The sequence below is a fragment of the Sphaerodactylus townsendi genome, linkage group LG09 (assembly GCF_021028975.2).
Source record: "Sphaerodactylus townsendi isolate TG3544 linkage group LG09, MPM_Stown_v2.3, whole genome shotgun sequence".
NCBI lineage: Eukaryota > Metazoa > Chordata > Lepidosauria > Squamata > Sphaerodactylidae > Sphaerodactylus > Sphaerodactylus townsendi.
Window position 1 is genome coordinate 25703468 of NC_059433.1, and position 17907 is coordinate 25721374.

A 17907-nucleotide genomic window follows, 5' to 3' on the forward strand; every position below is an offset into this window, starting at 1 on the left:
CATAAAGGCTCCGCCTTTTAAAATCAATGCTATTGTCAGAATACACAAAGTTGTTTAGAAAGTTTAAAAATCTTTTGACTAAGGGAACTTAAGTTTGGAGGACAAGATTTTTTAAAAATTTATTATAAATTGCCTCAAATTGTATGTTGATATGTTAAAAAAGGTTTAATAAACAGGGGCAACTTAGGCTGGGCTAGAAGTTTAACAAACAATGAAGAAATGTGATGGAGAAGATTGACAGAAGGATATGGGCAGGAGGTCATTTGGGTATATATAGTCCAATGATGGTGAACCTTTTTAAGACCGAGTGCCCAAATTGCAACCCAAACCCCAGTTATTTATCGCAAAGTGCCAACTCAACAATTTAACCTGAATGCTGAGGTTTTAGTTTAGAAAAAAACGGTTGGCTCCCGCTTCCTCCGCCCTACCCACTCGAGCAGGGGCCAGCCTGCTCTAGCCTCCAGCAAGTCCTGTGTGCACCGCTCTGTGCCTCTCTAGCATCTCTGCCTCCTCTGCACACACCCCCCCCCCCGGGCAGAAGCCACCTGGAGCACAGGCACTAGGCCCGCCAGCCAAGTCCTCCCTGCTCACCACGGTGTGCGCATGTCGTGCTCAGTGGCCCAGGCCAGCCTAGATGTGGGGGGGGGAGGGTGATTTTCCACCCCCCATATGACGAACTCTGTGTGTGCGTGCCCACAGAGAGGAGGGGCTCCCGAAAGTGCCACCTCTGGCACCCGTGCCATGGGATTATGTCACTGATTATAGTCTATCTGTATGGTATTGACCTTTGTCGTGTAAGTAAAATAGATGCCTGAGGGAGGAGAAAATGGGAATAAGAAACAAGGACATTTGATTTTTTTAAATCTGATTTTCAAGCCATCGCCAATTTACATCCATTACTGCCCACCTAAGTGTCTCAACTGAGAAATTGCTGCCTCATGGCTTTCTCTCTGGTTTCTATGTCTTGGAAAAGAGGAGGCCTGTTGGGATTGTCTCCAGAAAAGATGACATTTCAAAGCAACTGGCTTAGATAGAGGCCACCTCGAAAGCTGCCAGGCAAACAGTCTAGCAGCTAACCAAACAGCTTGTGAAAGAAGCTCCTAAGGATCTTCCATGATGTGGCCAACTGATAGGCAGGAAAGCCACTTGACTCACACAATGAGACTTATAGTATTCATAACAAAGATGAATTAAATAAAATAAGAAAACTAACTAGCTGTTCAGGACTGCTAAATGCAGCATACTTCTTTTTGCTAAGGCGGAGAATAACTGCAGATTGGAGGAAAGAGGGCCACCCTTATTTCAGCCTAGCTGAATTGTTTCTTACTGGTTGATTCGGGAATGCTGCTCACTTGCAGATAAGCAGGGAGAACTGTTTTGTTCTTCTGAAAGCCAGTGTTGTGTAGTCGTTAAGAGTGGCAGACTCTGATCTGGAGAACTGGGGCCAATTCTCCACAGTCGATTAATCCCGTGATACTCACACGAAATAGTCTTTGCCGAACCTGCTTGAAAGTACTACTTTTTTCAAAAAACACGTCTTTGATCCAGTTTGGAGGGGAAGATCGAGGGTCTAATCTTTGAAGTTCATGGCTTCCCACCGTGGAGCATGGCGCCAAATGCCCACAACCAATCGAATGCGGCGCAGTGCTGTTCTCGCCATACGAGAGCGAGGCAACCAGCCAGAAATTTGAGCAGGGAGACGTGCTGGCTATTGAGCCGCGTTTTTTGCAGGAGAAAAAAAAGGTCCTGCCAATCAGAAGAGACCTGCCAAGGCGATCATGTGGTAGTGGAGATTGTTACATTTCTTGAACCCAAGATAGGCCTAGATGTCTTCACTGGAAACATGCTGCGGTGGGGCGATTGAAACCTCGATGAAAAGATGCGGTTTATTTTCAAACTTGGTTTGATCTGAATTGAATTTCCTGAGTGGGGAGTTGACCTGGGTTTTGATTCCCCATTCTTCCATCTGAAGTCAGCCACCGCGACGGGTAAACCACCTGCAAATGCCTTTTTTTGCCTGAAAATCCTACAAGACCACCATAAGTCAGCTGTGAAGCGACGGCACCGAGCACACACACACTACACAAGTTGCTTCAATCAGCTTTTCAACAGCCATGCTACAGGAATCCTGCTGGGAAGGCTGCCTTCATTTTTTCAGGGCAGAAATGCCTGTAACAGCTGAATACAAGTAGATATTGAACAGGTGCAGCCTTCTCAGCTGTATGTGAGCGTCATTAACAGGGAAAATTGTTCCTAGTTATGTCTGCACACCACTTGACTTCTAAATGCATTGACATCCTGTCAGGAAAAAACCAATCATAATGACTGCAGATCTTGTAACAAGGGAGAGGGTGGGAAATCAATTAGCACTGTCTGCCCCTCTTCATCCTCCTTTGTCTCAGGCAGGTCCAAAATACAGCCCTAGACATCCTACCGATTTTATTCAGTTGTCTTTATGAGACTAGTAAGCTATTTTTGAAGATCTGTCCGCTTTAGTGCCTGTAAACAAAATCTCAGATGAGTTTTTTGCTCTAGGCAGCTGCCAATCCTACAAACTACGTTGTCTTAATTTTTAGAAGCGGGGTGGAGACAGATGCTCGAATATGACAATTAGGAAAGTATTCCTTCATAATCTTAGCCCACTTTTGGCCAAGCAGCTTTTTAATTTTATTTCCTTCCAGGGGTGCGGGAGGGAAGAGAGAGAGGAACGTTCTTGCTGCAGGCAACTTCAGCTGGTCCCTCCTTCACGTTTTTCCTCAGCGTTTCCCCAAGTTTAAAATGGGTTTTTCATCACTCACAGCAGCTAAGCTTCCATCAGCTAGGGGCCCTACATCAAAGTGAAATGCCGAATGCTTATGCAGCAAATGGCACTGATTGACAGTAGAGGTAACAGGCTGCCTCAGCAGAAGGAAGGCTTTAATTACCAAGACAGCAGCACAGGTAATGAATACCACAACTGTTCTGACACAAACGGCGATTGATCCAAATGGCACAAAGGGAACGAAGAAGAGCTGGTTTTCATGTCCCACTTTTATCTTTTGAAAAGAGTATCAAAGTGGCTCATAATCACTTTCCCTTCCCCGCCCCACAATGGGCACCTTGTGAGGTAGGTGAGGCTGAGAGAGTTCTGAGATATGCTTCTGTGAAGCCTAAAGTTGCCTAGAAGACTTCTATGTCCGTTAAACTCTCAATGCGTGTAGGCGGTGGGGACAGGCCTTGATGAGCATGAGGGAGCTGTGGGAGAAGACTCTCATGTGGAGAATGGGGAATCTAATCTGGCTCTCAGATTGGAATCCACTGCTTTAACCGCTACACCACACAGGCTCTATACATCATACCTTTTATCCACTGACTATGGGTTTTTGGAAAGAGTTACAACCTTCTAAGTGCATTGTCTTCAGTGGACTTAGACTGATGCAACTCAGTTTAGGACTGCACAGTTAAACTGCAAATCAGAGTCACTGCACACTTCTACATGGCAATCTTGGTACATGAGGTATTGAAATATTCTTCCTTCAACAATGTTTCATTCACCAGCTATACAAAGATGATGGGTTGATACACTTCCCCCAAACTCTGGAAACTAGAAAGCAGAGGGCTTTCAAGTGGTTTCCATGAACTTTAAAGTCATGTGAATCTTCTAGCTCCAGTAGGTGTGAACTGGCATATCTCCAGATGTGCTGGGACTTCAATTCCCATCAGCCCCTTCCAGCATGGCCATGCTGGAAGGGGCTGATGGGAATTGAAGTCCATAACATCTGGAGTGCCAAAGGTTCGCCACCACTGTAATCTAGCTTCATGGTCCACTGTAGTTGTTCACTGAAAACAGGACAGCTGCTGTAGTACAAAAACCCTACCTTTCAATCATGTCTTTCATAGTACTCAAAGTCATTCTTCACCCATGTTTATAAAATAATTCAGGAGACAAAAGACAAAAGTAAAATAATTTTTATAGAAATGTACAATTTTTAGACATGGTTATCATGCTTCAAATCAAGTATCCAGAAAATGGTTCACGTTGAATGGACAAAACACGGTATTATGAAATCAAATAGTGATTCCCTGAATGTAGTTAAGAGTTTTGACTGTAGTCCTAATAATACTTTCCTGGGTGTGAGTCCATTGAGTGAATTTGAGTAGGATTCTGTGTATGTTTGCCCTCGTAGAGTTGTATTGCTATTTTAACTGGAGAATGTACAATACCTCCCAGAAATAATCTAGACCCCAAGTTCTGTGACGCTCTTGGAAGCAATCTATTTTTTCAAGTTGCTTGATATCACAGCACTGGCCTGAAATGAAAGCGAGAGTGTCACATTACAGTTCTAAAGTAAGTAAAAGGTTACTCTCAATTTTTCAGGGATTTAGTCTACCAGGGCATTTTCAGTCCTTTAAGAAATTACATTGGTAGAGTTTAGGCATAACACACAACTGCCATTATTAACAAATAATTTGCTTTAAAGCTTGCAGACATATGGAAGCAAACATTTTTCAAATATGAAAAATAAGTATTGTCATGCCCCCACAGAGGCTTTTGAAATTTCCCCATTAAGCTTTCCCCATAGTTAGCATGGGTTTATTTATTTTTTATTTTTTATTTTTTTTCGATTTATTATACCGCCCCATCCCCGTAGGGCTCTGGGCGGTGTACAATACAATGCACATATACAGATAAAAATGCACGTATACAAGTAAAATAACTAAAACCATTAAAAGCAGCAGTAAAATAAAAACTAGTAGAAAGATTAAAACTAACACGCAATGGCGTCCGACAGATCCATTTCCAAACCCTCTTTCAGGGGGAAGATCAGCAAACCCCAGATGGCAAAGGCACTGATGTAAAGGCCATGGGGGGTTGTAAAGTCTTCTAAGGGAGGGAACTAGTTTTGGTCGATCAAATTCATTTTGGTAGAAATTAAAAGCTTAATTTGAACTGACTCACCAAAGAACTTTTTAACTTCTGAATCAGGAACATAGAATGGCGGACCTGGGAAAGAAACTTGCACATTTAATAAGGAGAAATAACCAAACTAGATATGCAGCTTAAAGTCACTCTGATAAGCTGGGTTCTCAAAGTTATTCAAAACAAGGTAAAGAGGAATAGGGAAATCATGGCTTGTTCCCAGACCCTAAACACAGGTCTCACTTTAACTGTCTCTAAACTGAGTCAAAAAGTTGATTCATACAACTGTTTTTCCAATTGCACATGAGAAAGAATGTCATGAAGATTCATGAATGGCTGGTTTATTTGGTGTTGTTGATAATTAGTTAACTGACCCGTTTTTATGTTATATTAATTGAACTTTTTAATGAGAATTTTGTCTTCTGGGCTCTGTTTAAGGACCAAGAAGTAATTAAATATAATACTATAATGGGACATATCATGTGTCTGCTAGAATACATTTGGCAAACCTGATTTTGAAGGCTTCTTCCACACATAATTCCATATTGAACTAATTTAATGATTCAGGTTCATTATAATCCCCACTTCCAAACAAGGTGAGTCACAAAAAGGCATCTCGTGACGGGAAATTGGATTGTTTGAAGTTATTGTTAAATTCTAAGGTGTTTTAGCTGTAGATTGGACTACGGGATGTTACCTTTATGTTTGTTTGGATCATATGACACAGTAACGAGAAGACAGCAACACCCCACGTTCATTAGTGATAACATCAAATTGGCATATCTAAAAAGGAAATAAATCAAATCAGGCCCCGATCATATTTGTGCATATATAAACCAAGAAGTAAATATGCACAACTAAACTAAACAAGAGCTTTGCTTTAAACATTCCACACGAATATAATATAATGGCTCTAGAAGGGACTTTATTAAGAGGCAAGAAGAAGAAGAGTTTGGATTTATATCCCCCCTTTCTCTCCTGCAGGAGACTCAAAGGGGCTTACAATCTCCTTTCCCTTCCCCCCTCACAACAAACACCCTGTGAGGTAGGCAAGATGAAGGGACCATCTTAGGGTATAGATTTTACATGCAATGAATCCATGAGCCCAATTTTCCAGGAAATTCTTCTGAGCAAGCCCTTCTGAAAGGAACACTAGTGCTCTTGAGCAGTTAGTTACCATTCACTTTGCTGAGGCTTTTGCAGGTAAGCTCTGGGAACAGATGGACTGTGCTCCACTCAGGGTTGCTTAATCTAATGGGCAAAAGGGGTAGTTGATCCATGCCGACTGCCAGGTCCTTAATAGCACTAGGAATCGCTGGAGACTCTCTGGTTTTACCACAGAATTTCCAACAGTTCATAGAGCAGACTGATGTCACTTCCAGGTTTTCCCCAGAAGTGATGTAACGCTGTCAGCTGAAGGTAAATTAAAAAAATTTTTTTTTTTTGCTCCTGTTGACTATTAGAGGGTTGGTGGTAGGAAATAAAAACTGGGGTGGAGATTCCCTGCCTTGGGAGAAGAACCTGACAGTCCTATTAAAAGTAGCTTGAGAAGCTGAGTAACTAGTGCAAATTATTGAGCAACTAAACTGAGAATGAAACAGCTGTTCCCTTAGAGCCAGAGGCTTTAATAAACAGTAAAGATCAATTAATGTATAATCAAATGCAATATAAATTACTGACCGTTCTCTGTCACAAGGGTTAATAGCTACGAAAGACCCCCTGTCCCAAACTGCATCAAATTTGCCAGCAACTGTGCTACAAGGAGATTAAAAGTTGTGTATTACAAACTGTGGATAACTTGTTTTCATTAGCAGGAAAATAACTTGTTTATTTAGCAGGAATATAACTTGTTTTTATTATCAGGAAAGCAGATTTTCCACAAAAGCAGCATAGGATTTTTAAGTTACTCTCTGTGGTCCCATACTGCATGAACAAAAATCACCCAAATTATCCAATAGGAATATTCATGGAGAATTGAAAAGACCTACGCATTACCCCTTTAAGGCATCAGGTGGTTTTTCTTGCATGTTTCAAGTATACAAACCAGACAGTTCAATGGTGGCTGTGCACAGCTAGAGAAAGTCTAACAAACCCACTTGCTGATGGAAATGATGATATAGATAATAAAATTAATGATCCAAAATTTGAACTCTCTCACAGCCCAATTCTGTGCAGGTTTCCTCAGAAGGAAGTTCCTCTGTGTTCATGGGGACTTGCTTCCAGATAACAGTGGAATGGATTGCAGCCCGATTTAACCAAACCCCCACTCCTCAATTCTAACTTCAATGTAGCTTTGAAATATATAAAACAAGGTACAGTGCCATCCTAAGCAGACATATACCTTTCTAATAGCCCCATCCAAAAAGGGTGTGTGTGTTGAACTGTGGTCAGACATCTCGTTTGGTCCTCAGGAGGGTATCAGTTCTGCTTAGGACTATATTGTCAGAATGACTGATACAGATTGAAGAAAGAAATGATATAATCATTTGTACATATCAGATACGCCTTGGCCCAATTAGCTTTTAGCCAAGCTATGGCTGTGATCCTTATATTTCACAATCTGACTTTCTGAGTTGTCTTTCACTGGACAACACATTGAACCAGGGAACCATTTTTAAATGGCCCTTTCATAAACATTCTGAGTCCTTTATTAAAAACATGGCATCAGCTCAAAAGTTGCAACAGACTGGATCCATCAGACGACGAGTTAAGCAGTTACATCATTTAGAAGTGGTTCTGCTTGCTGAAATATCTGTTGCACAATAACTAATAAAAGTTCATTAGAAGTCTCTTCTTGAAACAAAAGAAAATGACTTTGTCTTAAGGCTATCTGATGCATTCCCTTTAGGAGCAAAAGTGATCCCAGACCAACTTGGCTAGAACAAAATTTATGTCTTAAGAGTAAGGGCATAGTTCTCATCTCATTTCCTGATTTCCCCTATTAAAGGTTGCATCTGGGGTTTCTAACCAAAGCTTGACATCCCAAAAAGTACTATAAAATGATGCATTTCAATGCCCACAAGAGATCTTTAACTTCATGAGCAGGAAGCATTTTTAGTGGATCATGAATAGCTGCATGATAGCTGTCTGGGAATGACACCGTATGTTAAGAAGATGAAACATGGAATGAGCAGCCTCAGCTGTACTTTTGTGTTTATTTTTCAGACTTTTGTGAGTTCCGGCCAAAAATGACTAGAAAACATCGAACACATAAGATTCAAAAGCATCATTTCATTCCTACCTCGTCAAGTCATAAAAACTGCAACAGTACAAAGAAATATTCCCAGATGAGCTCTAAAATGAAAAACAGAAAATGAATTTCCAATCAATGTTTCAAAAAATGAAACAAAGCAAAAGGTACAATTATCATCAAGTTTTAAAAAATGTAAAGATCCTTGAAGCATTAACTGTTTTGTTGGACAGAAGTAAAGGGTGCAATAAATAAGGACATTTATATAAATCCTCTTAACTTTGAAATAGGTCAGCTATCTAAGGGCTTCTTGAAAATCAATTTCCTACACGAATAGGATTACTTTCAGAAAACTCCATGCAAATGATATTAAAAGGATGGTTGTTTCTCAGTTTTTGTATGAGTAGCATATCAGATTCATGAGCTATATAATCTATCCATGGTCTTCAAGGAAATTCCCACATGGAAATGAAGTTTATTAGAGAATTTTTTTCACAGTTAAGGCATTCAGGAAGAAATACAGTGAAGTGACATCCAAGAATTACATTTAATTCATAAATTGTTATTTATTTATTACATTATATTTATACCCCACCTTTTTCTGGAAGACTCAAGTAGATAATGATCTACTGTCTAGTCAGGTTCTCCAGCTTAAGGATGCCCAGTTGGTGGTAATTAGAGCCCATCTTTCTACAGCAGCTCCCATCCTAAGGAATAGGTTCACAGAAATGAGAGGGGTGCCATCTTTCTACATTTTTGGGAGGCACTGTAAAGCCATGTTATGTGCTGGAACTTTACATTGTTATTTGGGAGGATATTGGGAATTGTAAGCCATGTCACAAAGGAAAGGGTTTTTTAAAAATAAATATTCAAATAAATAAATCAGAAATTGTATTTATTTTTATCTGTTTATTCTGCCACCTTTTCCTAATCTCAGAGTGGCTCACATTAATATAAAACAGTAAAACACAAAGATTAAACATAATTCAAGACACCCCCCCCCCCCGAAGAAACCACAACTGGCTAGTTTAATATTAAGTTAATCAATCCAAATTCAAATGTTCTCTCTACAACTTATCACTTGATTCCAGTTCCTCCAACACAAGCATATCACTAGATTATTTTGTCACAATCAGTGCACCGGGAGAAAAATCAGTGCAGACAGCAGAAAACAAGGCAGGAACTGTAAGTAACAGCTTCACTTAGTACAAAGAGAGCTCTGGTTTCCTGCAAATAAGACTGTGCAAATTGGGATCCAGCCACTGGCTCCTTTCAATTACATCTAGTTTATAAGCGGACCCGTTTTAAGGTTGCCAGCTCCAGGTTAAGAAATTCTTAGAGATTTGGGGGAGGAGCCTGGATAGGGTGGAATTTGGGGAGGGGCGGGACTTCAGCAGGATATAACGACATAAAACCCACCCTCCAAAGAAGCCATTTTCTCCAGGGGAACTGACTGCTGTAATCTGGGGACCAGCTGCAATTCCAGGAGGTCTCCAAGCTCCTCATGGAAGTTGAGAGCCCTCCCCTTCATCTGGATTCTGCCAATCTAGCCATGCTGTTCCACACTACTTTCCATATGTTAACTGTGGTTTTGGATCACAGCTACTGATGCAAACTATGCTAAACAAAGTTCCTCTGTGACATAATTTACAACCCATGGTTTTAATTTCTGCCTTATGGGGTAACCACATGTATCAGGGTACACAACACAAAACCATACTTAACACTGAGAAAAGAAGCAGGAGAACTTTCCATCCAAATAGGAAAGAGGGAAAGAAAGACTCCAGGTAGGTAAAATATGATTTGCATAAGTCAGATCCTTAGCAATCTGCATTAATAAATAGGTTTTCAGACAAAGAAAGCTTGGTGGGGGAGGTTCAATACAAACCTTAAATAATTTAGCTCCAGGGATCTCAGGAACTGTTTCTTCAGAATAGGATAGATTTTGTTCTGTGAAAAATTCTTTCACAGCAATTTCGCTGATTTCTACGCCAATGATATGGTGCCCCATGTCAGCTAACCTATGGAGGTGGATAGAAGTAAGCATGCCTTCTTATTTTGTGGTCTTCAAGGTCCTATAAGACTCTTCTACCGCCCCCACTGAAAACTGAGGCTGCCTGCTTTTTCCATCTTGGTTGGGCCCTGATTCCATCTTGGGCCCCGCCTACTCCCTCCCCTCTTTCGCCTTTAAGATCGGGCGCCTGTTTTTAAACAACCTTGTTGTTTTAATTTTAATTTACATTTATTACTAGTAACTGCTGCTTTTAATGGGTTTAATGGGTTTAAGTTGTGTCATGTTGATTTGGTCAATTGTGTTGTGTTGATTTGCTGTCCTAGTGATCGGCCATATTGTGAGCCGCCTCGAGCACTTCGGGGGCGAGGCGGCCTATAAATGCAATAAATAAATAAGTAAGTAAGTAAGTAAGTAAGTAAGTAAGTAAGTAAGTAAATAAATAAATAAACTACTACTACTACTACTACTACTACTACTACTACTATACTACTACTACTACTACTACTACTACTACTACTACTACTACTACTACTACTACTACTACTACTACTACTACTACTACTACTACTACTACTACTACTACTACAACAGACTAACATGGCTACCCAACTGAAACTACAGTGAACACTTACTAGCCTGAAAATATAGTGCCCAAAATGAAGAGAAGCCATGCAGAGACAACATCTCACAGTTGCCCATGAGGAAGGAAAAGTCAGTGTCCACAAGGATAAATATTAATGGTATGAAGATACCAATCAGTTAAGCATCAGTATTAAATTTTGGCTTGACTGTTTTCTCTTAAATTTGAAAAGCCACGTCCAGTGTTTAAACCGTTCGGCTTTTGCTGGGTGTAAGAAAGGTCCTGACTAAATCAGAGCAGCCACTGAATTCTTGATAAATGTTGCTATCGTTATCATCCCAATGAGTCTTCCAAGTGTCCCCTTTTATGTCTTTCAAACACATACGGCAGAGCAACATGTTTTTGTGCCTGTAACAAACAAAACAGGCATGAAAGACCAAAGAAATTCTGTACCACCTTAATGACTGTGCCCAATATGCTTATTAAGTGTAAACCTCGTTAGATCTGGTGAACTGCACAGAGACCACCTTGTACATAACCAGTTTAATACCCCTTTATATCTGGAAGGATTGGAAGTCTAGCACCAGAGAGTGTGAAATTTGATCTCACTATTCTCAGGAATGTTATGAAGAAGAAGCGTTTTGGATTTATACCCCACCTTTCTCTCCTGTAAGGAGACTCAAGGTGGCTTACAAGCTCCTTTCCCTTCCTCTCCCCACAACAGACACCTTGTGAGGTAGGTGGCGCTGAGAGAGTTCCAAAGAACTGTGACTAGCCAAGGTCACCCAGCAGGAATGCAGGAGTGTGGAAACACATCTGGTTCACCAGATAAGCCTCTGCCACTCAGGTGAAGTGGGGAATCAAACCCGGCTCCACCTGCTCTTAACCAATACCATGCTGGTTCTGGACATTATGCCTCTTTATAAGCTATACTACTGGAGCAGACTTTGAAGTATGCCTGCAGGGCTGATGAGGAATGCTACTTCTCTTGCATAGTCTAATCATTTAAATGTGGCTTCCAATGGAGACCTTCCATGTGAATGTAGACTAAATGTAGCCACTGATCCATACATTAACACTCGAAGCTGCCGTATACTTTGGAGCAGTGCATTTTACCATTTCATCTCAACAGCTTTGCCACAAAGTGGGAAAAATATCCTCAGTCCATTTCTGCCATTGAGAAAAATATCCAAATACTTCTTTAGACATCTGCAGATGAAAAGAAAGGTTATTTTTTTTTTTAAAAACATAACTGAATTCTACATGCAAAATATACTAACAGTTTAGATTTGAAAAGTGTTTGCTCATTTAACTATGTGAAGGGGAGGACAATTCACAGCAAGCTCCCTTTGACATTAAGCCTCAAAGACCTAACAACCAATGCTGGTTTGTTCTGAAAATCTCAATATAACGGAAGCAGACTTTGGAACTGTCCAGCTGTTGGCCTTTACCGTTATAGGGTAGTATAAACACAAACCAAAAATGGAATTAACAACTAAATTAGGATGTATCAAATGCAAACAAGGCATGCAAAGAAGACAAATATTAAATACAACCATTTGATTCAACCATTTTTTATAACTACCGGTAAACTTCAAAATACAAAACTAAAAGGTGTCACAATTTGAGCATGCATTTTCAAAGATAGCAGCTTCCCTGACCCTTAGGTTACCTGCATAAGTATTTAAAAGGTGATAATCTGCAGAATGAATAGAGAAGACAGCCAGAACTGGAGTCAGGCTAGAGGCTTTTAACTGGCTGGCCGGCCTGGTTTCCTCTTTCTGCCTCTGCTCCTGTACCTTCCTCCTCCAACCAGCCTTCTCCCTTTCCCCCTAGTACAGTTCCAGCGCTACACTTTGTCTTTGTGCTAAGCTCCATCTTCCTCTTCTCTGTCTTCTGCTCCTTAGTCAGCTCCTGTTCTCCACAGCCATAACCTACCTTAAACCACTTGGACCCAGAGAGCTCTGCTCCCTTGTCCAAGCTCACCTACTACCTCCGTGCCTTCTGAGCATCTTTCTGACAGACTGCAAAGTGGCCCTGTTCCTGATGCTACCCTGGCTTCAACTAACTCCAGGCCTGGGTTCCTCCCCACTCTACCCAGGAGTCTTACTGTTGGCCCCAGACAGGTCATTGCCAGGTAGCTGCCACAGCGAATCAAACCATTGGTCTATCGAGGTCAGCACTGTCTATTCAAATGCTGTGCTGGCTCAGACAAAGGCCAGTAGTTGGGTTTCAGAACTTATAGCCGAACTCAAGAAGCAAACACAAAAAGTGCTGCATTCAGAAAGCCTGTATCAGTTCATAATCAAGAAGGTAGAAAGCCGTGGATGAAGTCTTACAGTTGCAGTCCGAAGAACAGGTTTTCAAGACCAGTAAGATGGGCGACAGCACAGATGCAAGGAAATCGCACCACAACTGTCTGCCATCCTGGCACTCTCTCTTACAACTAGTTGGGCATTTTACCACTTTTTATATGCCATTAAAGGTATTGTATTTGTATTGTATTTGTAACTAGTTGGGCAGACTTTAGTTTTCATCCTGAAAAGATTCACTACTGTCAAACAAACAGTATTTATACAAGATCCAGTCTTTTAATCTGCAGTTTATTTCTCGAATGCTTCCTGAATTGCTCTGCACACGAATCTGGTGGACTAAGGGTCCGGGTTCCCTCAGCTGGCACCTGGCTGGGAGTCGGGAACATTCAGCAAGATTCAAAAGCTTCTGTCAATACTTCCTCCTGCTGTTTCTGGGTTTCTAACCAGAGCTGGTTTCTCCTAAATGGCTTCTCCTTGGAGGCTTCTCTGCTGTCCCGGGACTGACCCATGACAGACTGACAGCAGCTGCTTAGGGTCTCAGGAAAGGGTCTTTCATATCATCTATGGTCTCATCCTTTTAAGTGAAGATGCCAGGGAGCGAGTGTTGCCCCCTTCCAGCCATAAACCCGCACTGACTAACCAACTTCAAAAAGTTGTTGTGAGGATAAAATAGGGAAAAGAGGATTATGTATGCTGCCCTAAATTGCTTGAAGGGGAATGCGTTACAGCATAAATAAAACAATAATGACTGTAGGTCATTTGGTTGTAAACCTTTTTACAAATCTTGTGAGAGTCAAACTTCTCTACAAACTTCAGTTTTATTATAACATAGGTAGAGAACAGGGAGTTACATACGGATGTCCTTGTCCATTATGAAATCCTATGTTTCTCAGCTCCCACTTCGTCAGCCATTCTTCTTCAGTCAACACTCTGTTCCGCTGTGACCCAGAGTCTTCGCCCTCTTCCCTTGCAGAGATGTCTAAAACATTCTCCATAGTCCAAGAACACCTCTGTGCAGAGAGATCAGTCTTATAACCATTTTTGATTATTGATAAAAATGTCCAGCTTGCCTTAGCCAAATCCTTGTATATTTTCACTAAAGAATGTCCCTCTCCTTAATAACTCAGTACATTTTATTAACTGTTATAACATTTCTGCAAACCAGAACCTGCAGAAAAACCCAATTTGTTACATGAATCCATGATTTCTTTAAACTGCAAAATTAATTTCCTTTGACTGACATGAGTTAGCAGACACTTCCTTCCCAATGTGTATCCTGACAAAGCCAGGAGGCAAAATTTTGGTCACATCACAGCATACAACACAGCAGACAGTAGGGAAACATTCATGCTGAGTTCCTTAATATGCACAGGAATGATAGAATGTCTTTTTATCTGCCCTTGTGTACAAGAATAAAATAACAAGAGAGCAAACCTGTAACTGGCCAACCCTTCTAAAAATCAGAAGAAAAAAAGGTAGAGAAAAACTCGAGCTTGAGGAATATTTGTATACAAAGAAAGCACACCCATAGTGACAGACATAACCTTAGGTCCCACCTAGAATTTCTGCAGACAATTTCTGCTGATTCTCCCTCTCTTGGCAACCCCAAATGCTGCTCTTGGGGAATGGAGAACCCCCAGGTATAGCTCTATTGTATTTATGCTATAATTTAATTTTTATACTATAAATGTAAATTGGTGTTGTATTGGATTTTAATTTGAATCTGTAAGCCGCCCAGGGCCTGACATTGGTCAGGAATTGGATGAGGCATAAATTTCATAAAATCAAACAAAAACAAGGGGTTATCATTAATATAGAGCTAAATGTTCATCTATTTATTTATTTATTTATTTATTTATTTATTTATTTATTTATTTATTCATTTATTCGATTTGATAAACCACCCTACCCCCGAAGGGCTCAGTGAACTGAGATCTCTTCTAATAATCTGATGATGTCCTAACACCATACAGCCAATCAGATTTGTCTGCTGGTTAATGTCACTGAAGACAAAAGAAGCTAATTGACAGCAATTCTTCCAGGGCTGATCAGATGTGTGCAGAAAGAAAATCATGTTTTTACAGTATATTGTACATGCATTCCCTGAAATGTGTGTACAGACTCAGTTTAGGGGACTGGCTATTAAATACTCTTATTTATGGGGCCACCTCTCTCCCTGTACTCCACCATAGGATCTCTGCTCATGGCAGCAGGGGCTTCTGCAGGTGCCAAGCTGCAAATGGACAAAATCGACAACTGCCTGTACGTGTGCTTTCTCTGTTGCGGCTTGTGGAATGGCCTGCAAAAGGTGGTCACTCTCCTGACCTTTCACAAACTATGCAAAACTTAAGTAGGCAAGAGGGCTTTTCTGTGCAGATAACAGGCTTGCACTGCACTGGCTGGTTTTATAAACTTGCCTGGATAAATGCTTAACAACTGTGGTCTATAGACTTGTGTTTAACCTTTTTATTTGATTTATCCCCCACCTTTTCCTGACAAAGCCAGGCTTAGAGCAGCTAACACATATAATACACACACATCCAGTATAAAGTTAAAATGCTCAATTAAAATATATATAGTATAAAGTAATTTTAAGAAGGATCCTAGTTGCATAGGTTTTGTTGTCCCATTTAATGTGTCGTGTGAATACTTATGCTATGCTTGCGTCCTTTCTGGCCCCCTCCGCGCGTGCAGAATAATGCACTCTCAGTCCACTTTCACAATTGTGGATTTTGCTATTCCGCACAGTAAAATCCAGCTGCAAAGTGCACTGAAAGTGGATTGAAAGTGCGTTGTTCTGCATGTGTGGAAGGGGCCTCTGGGTCACAGGGCTCTTCCCCACCTTTTGGCTGAGATAAAAAGGCACAAGCTCCATTTTTGATAAAGGGCGCTTCGCTAATGTATACCCTGAAACTCTTGTTGGCCTGGATTCGAATCTAACCACCCTTAAACCTCCAGCCACCCAGCCGGAGAAGCAACAGCCGAGCTCTCCCAGTGACCCTTAATTTTGAAGAGCTGATATTTAAACTAACCTTTAATTCGCCTTTTAATTCACCTTGGGACGAGCCGGCCAGAATTAGAGAGAAAAACCAAGGGTAGCTGCTGGTTGCAGTTCCTGCTCTTGCCTGGAGTTCCCAGCGCTTCTCACCCCGGTCCGGCGCTGCAGTCTCCTCCCTCCTCCTCCTCCTCCCGGCAAGCAGAGGAAGCCAGAAGCTGGCTACACTGTCTCCTCCCCTTGTTCCACACGTTACGCGCTGAGGACAGCGGAAGCAGCTGTCGGGGGGGGGCGGAGGGCAGGGGGACGGGGAAGCCTGCATGGTGCTGGTGGCGAGCCCGGAGGTGCGTGAGTCCGGTGGCTGGTTTGTTTTCCGGGGGACGGCTGGAGAAGCCAGAGCGTATTGCCAAAGCAGTCTTTTGCCTCTGTTTGCACAAGCCAAAGAGCGTCGCTTTCCTGGCTGCAACCAGGAATAGTGAGTCGCACAAAGCCACAGGCAGAGCGCCGCTTTCTCCCCTCCGGGTGGGTCTGGCTGGGGAAAAGGGGGGGGGGGCGGTCCTTTTTTGCACAGCGTGCATCTGGCGGGTGCGGGTGGAAGGGAGAGTGGCTTTGTAGGAGGAACATGTGGGGAGTTTTGTCGCTCGGTGGCTGCGTTGGAGCCCGGACCTGCCCACATCTGCGGACCGATAGCCGCGTGCTGCTGAGAAAGCAAAGCGACTTTCTTCTGTCCATGAGGACTCGCATAATGCACGAGCGCTGAAATGAGGTGTCTCGTTTGGGATCCAGGATAGGGGCAGGCACCAGCTCGAGTCCTGCCCTTTGAGAAAGAAGACGCTGAATTGGAGAGTTCTAGGAGAACCCGAAGGATGGATTCCCTTCGCTTTTGATACTGTGTAATTCTACGGAGGGATTATTAGACAAATGGGAGCTCATGCGATAGCCCCTCCCCCCAATGAATTATTTCACAGGGATGTCCTTGTCTGTAGTCTCTTACCTTAAACCCAGTGTTGTAATCTATTGTGTTTTAGAAAGCCCTGAAAGTGGATGGATTAATCCCATGATTTTGTGTATATTTTTAGGCTTTGGTGTTGCCTCAGAAATTGGAGAATCCATACTTTCTAAAAGGAGGATGTCGCTTTATTTGGGACTATTACCCGCTTGCTTACTTTGCAGGCAGATCCTGTGCGGAACTTTTCAGTTCTATTGTTGGCCTTGTGAACTAGTAGATGTCCGCACGGTTGTCACGTAGACTTGGATGCATTGATTGGAACGAGTCTGTGACAAAAGGCCCCTTTCCTTATGAAGACCTGCTCTCACTGTATATGGTTTCCCTTCCCTGGTGTTCATTTTAGCAAGTGCTGCTTCAGAATGGCCAGTTACAGACATAATCCAGTAAGCCTTTGTTAGCCACTGGAGCAGTGGCTAAAAACTGGGTCCTCATTTTCATTGTGCTTTCCTTTGTTTATATCCTTACAGCTCTGTCTCAAAGTGCTTCGGACGGGCATTCATTCGCTAGCTGAAAACTGGGTGATTTGACTCCAAGGTGAGGAGAAACCTGCCCTTCCTGCTATTTAAATTATTCACCCTGAAAATATTAATCTTCCTTCCAGCATAACTGCAGCCCAGCCTTTTGGCATTTGTAGTCTGGGAGAGATAGGATGGAGTTGGAAGTCTGTAGTTATGTGGGATAAAATATATTTTGTATGAATTATTATTCAGTACAGTAAACACACCACACTGGGAATAAAACTACACTGAATTCCATTTAATTCCAAGAGAGTCACATTGTGGCTTCATAATAAAGAGACAAATGTGTATTCATACATACTGTATAAATTTGCTCAACAGGGATTCACATTCTCCATAAGCGTTGTGTCATCCACTTAGTATAAATAAACTATATAGGCTTGCTG

General features: G+C 41.8%; 2 protein-coding genes across 11 annotated transcripts in view; one reads left to right on the plus strand and one right to left on the minus strand.

Annotated features, from left to right (window-relative positions):
* Positions 1-3931: 3931 nt before the first annotated feature.
* Positions 3932-16184, minus strand: TPMT (thiopurine S-methyltransferase). Of its 3 annotated transcripts, none has more exons than XM_048507697.1 (9): positions 16032-16184; positions 13855-14009; positions 11801-11893; positions 9979-10111; positions 8142-8194; positions 6581-6655; positions 5598-5683; positions 4940-4984; positions 3932-4289 (listed from the first exon to the last, which is right to left on the minus strand). In XM_048507697.1, exons 2-9 carry the CDS (start codon positions 13992-13994, stop codon positions 4177-4179), a joined length of 738 nt encoding a protein of 245 aa, XP_048363654.1. In that variant the 5' UTR covers positions 13995-14009; positions 16032-16184; the 3' UTR covers positions 3932-4176. The 3 variants fall into 3 exon arrangements, with proteins under 3 accessions (XP_048363654.1, XP_048363656.1, XP_048363657.1); XM_048507699.1 differs by having other exon boundaries at positions 16055-16183; XM_048507700.1 differs by lacking the exon at positions 3932-4289 and adding an exon at positions 4308-4583 and having other exon boundaries at positions 4855-4984; positions 16032-16183.
* Positions 16185-16231: 47 nt separating this feature from the next.
* Positions 16232-17907, plus strand: part of KDM1B (lysine demethylase 1B) — a 35209-nt gene continuing 33533 nt past the window's right edge. For 2 of the 8 annotated variants that reach the window (XM_048507690.1, XM_048507694.1), the window contains exons 1-2: positions 16232-16338; positions 17471-17537. The gene's annotated coding sequence lies outside the window, so the exon portion shown is untranslated. The other 6 variants (XM_048507689.1, XM_048507693.1, XM_048507692.1 and 3 more) reach the window with 5 other exon arrangements.

Bases quoted from the DNA above. Each gene is read 5' to 3' on its own strand.
- TPMT (XM_048507697.1), bottom strand. From the start codon at position 13,994: ATGGAGAATGTTTTAGACATCTCTGCAAGGGAAGAGGGCGAAGACTCT. The intron at 4,985-5,597 runs GTAACATCCCGT...TTTCTTTCCCAG, and splicing joins TGATCCAAACAAACATAAAG to GTCCGCCATTCTATGTTCCT. The intron at 4,290-4,939 runs GTGAGTCAGTTC...CTTTCATTTCAG, and splicing joins AGAAGTTAAAAAGTTCTTTG to GCCAGTGCTGTGATATCAAG.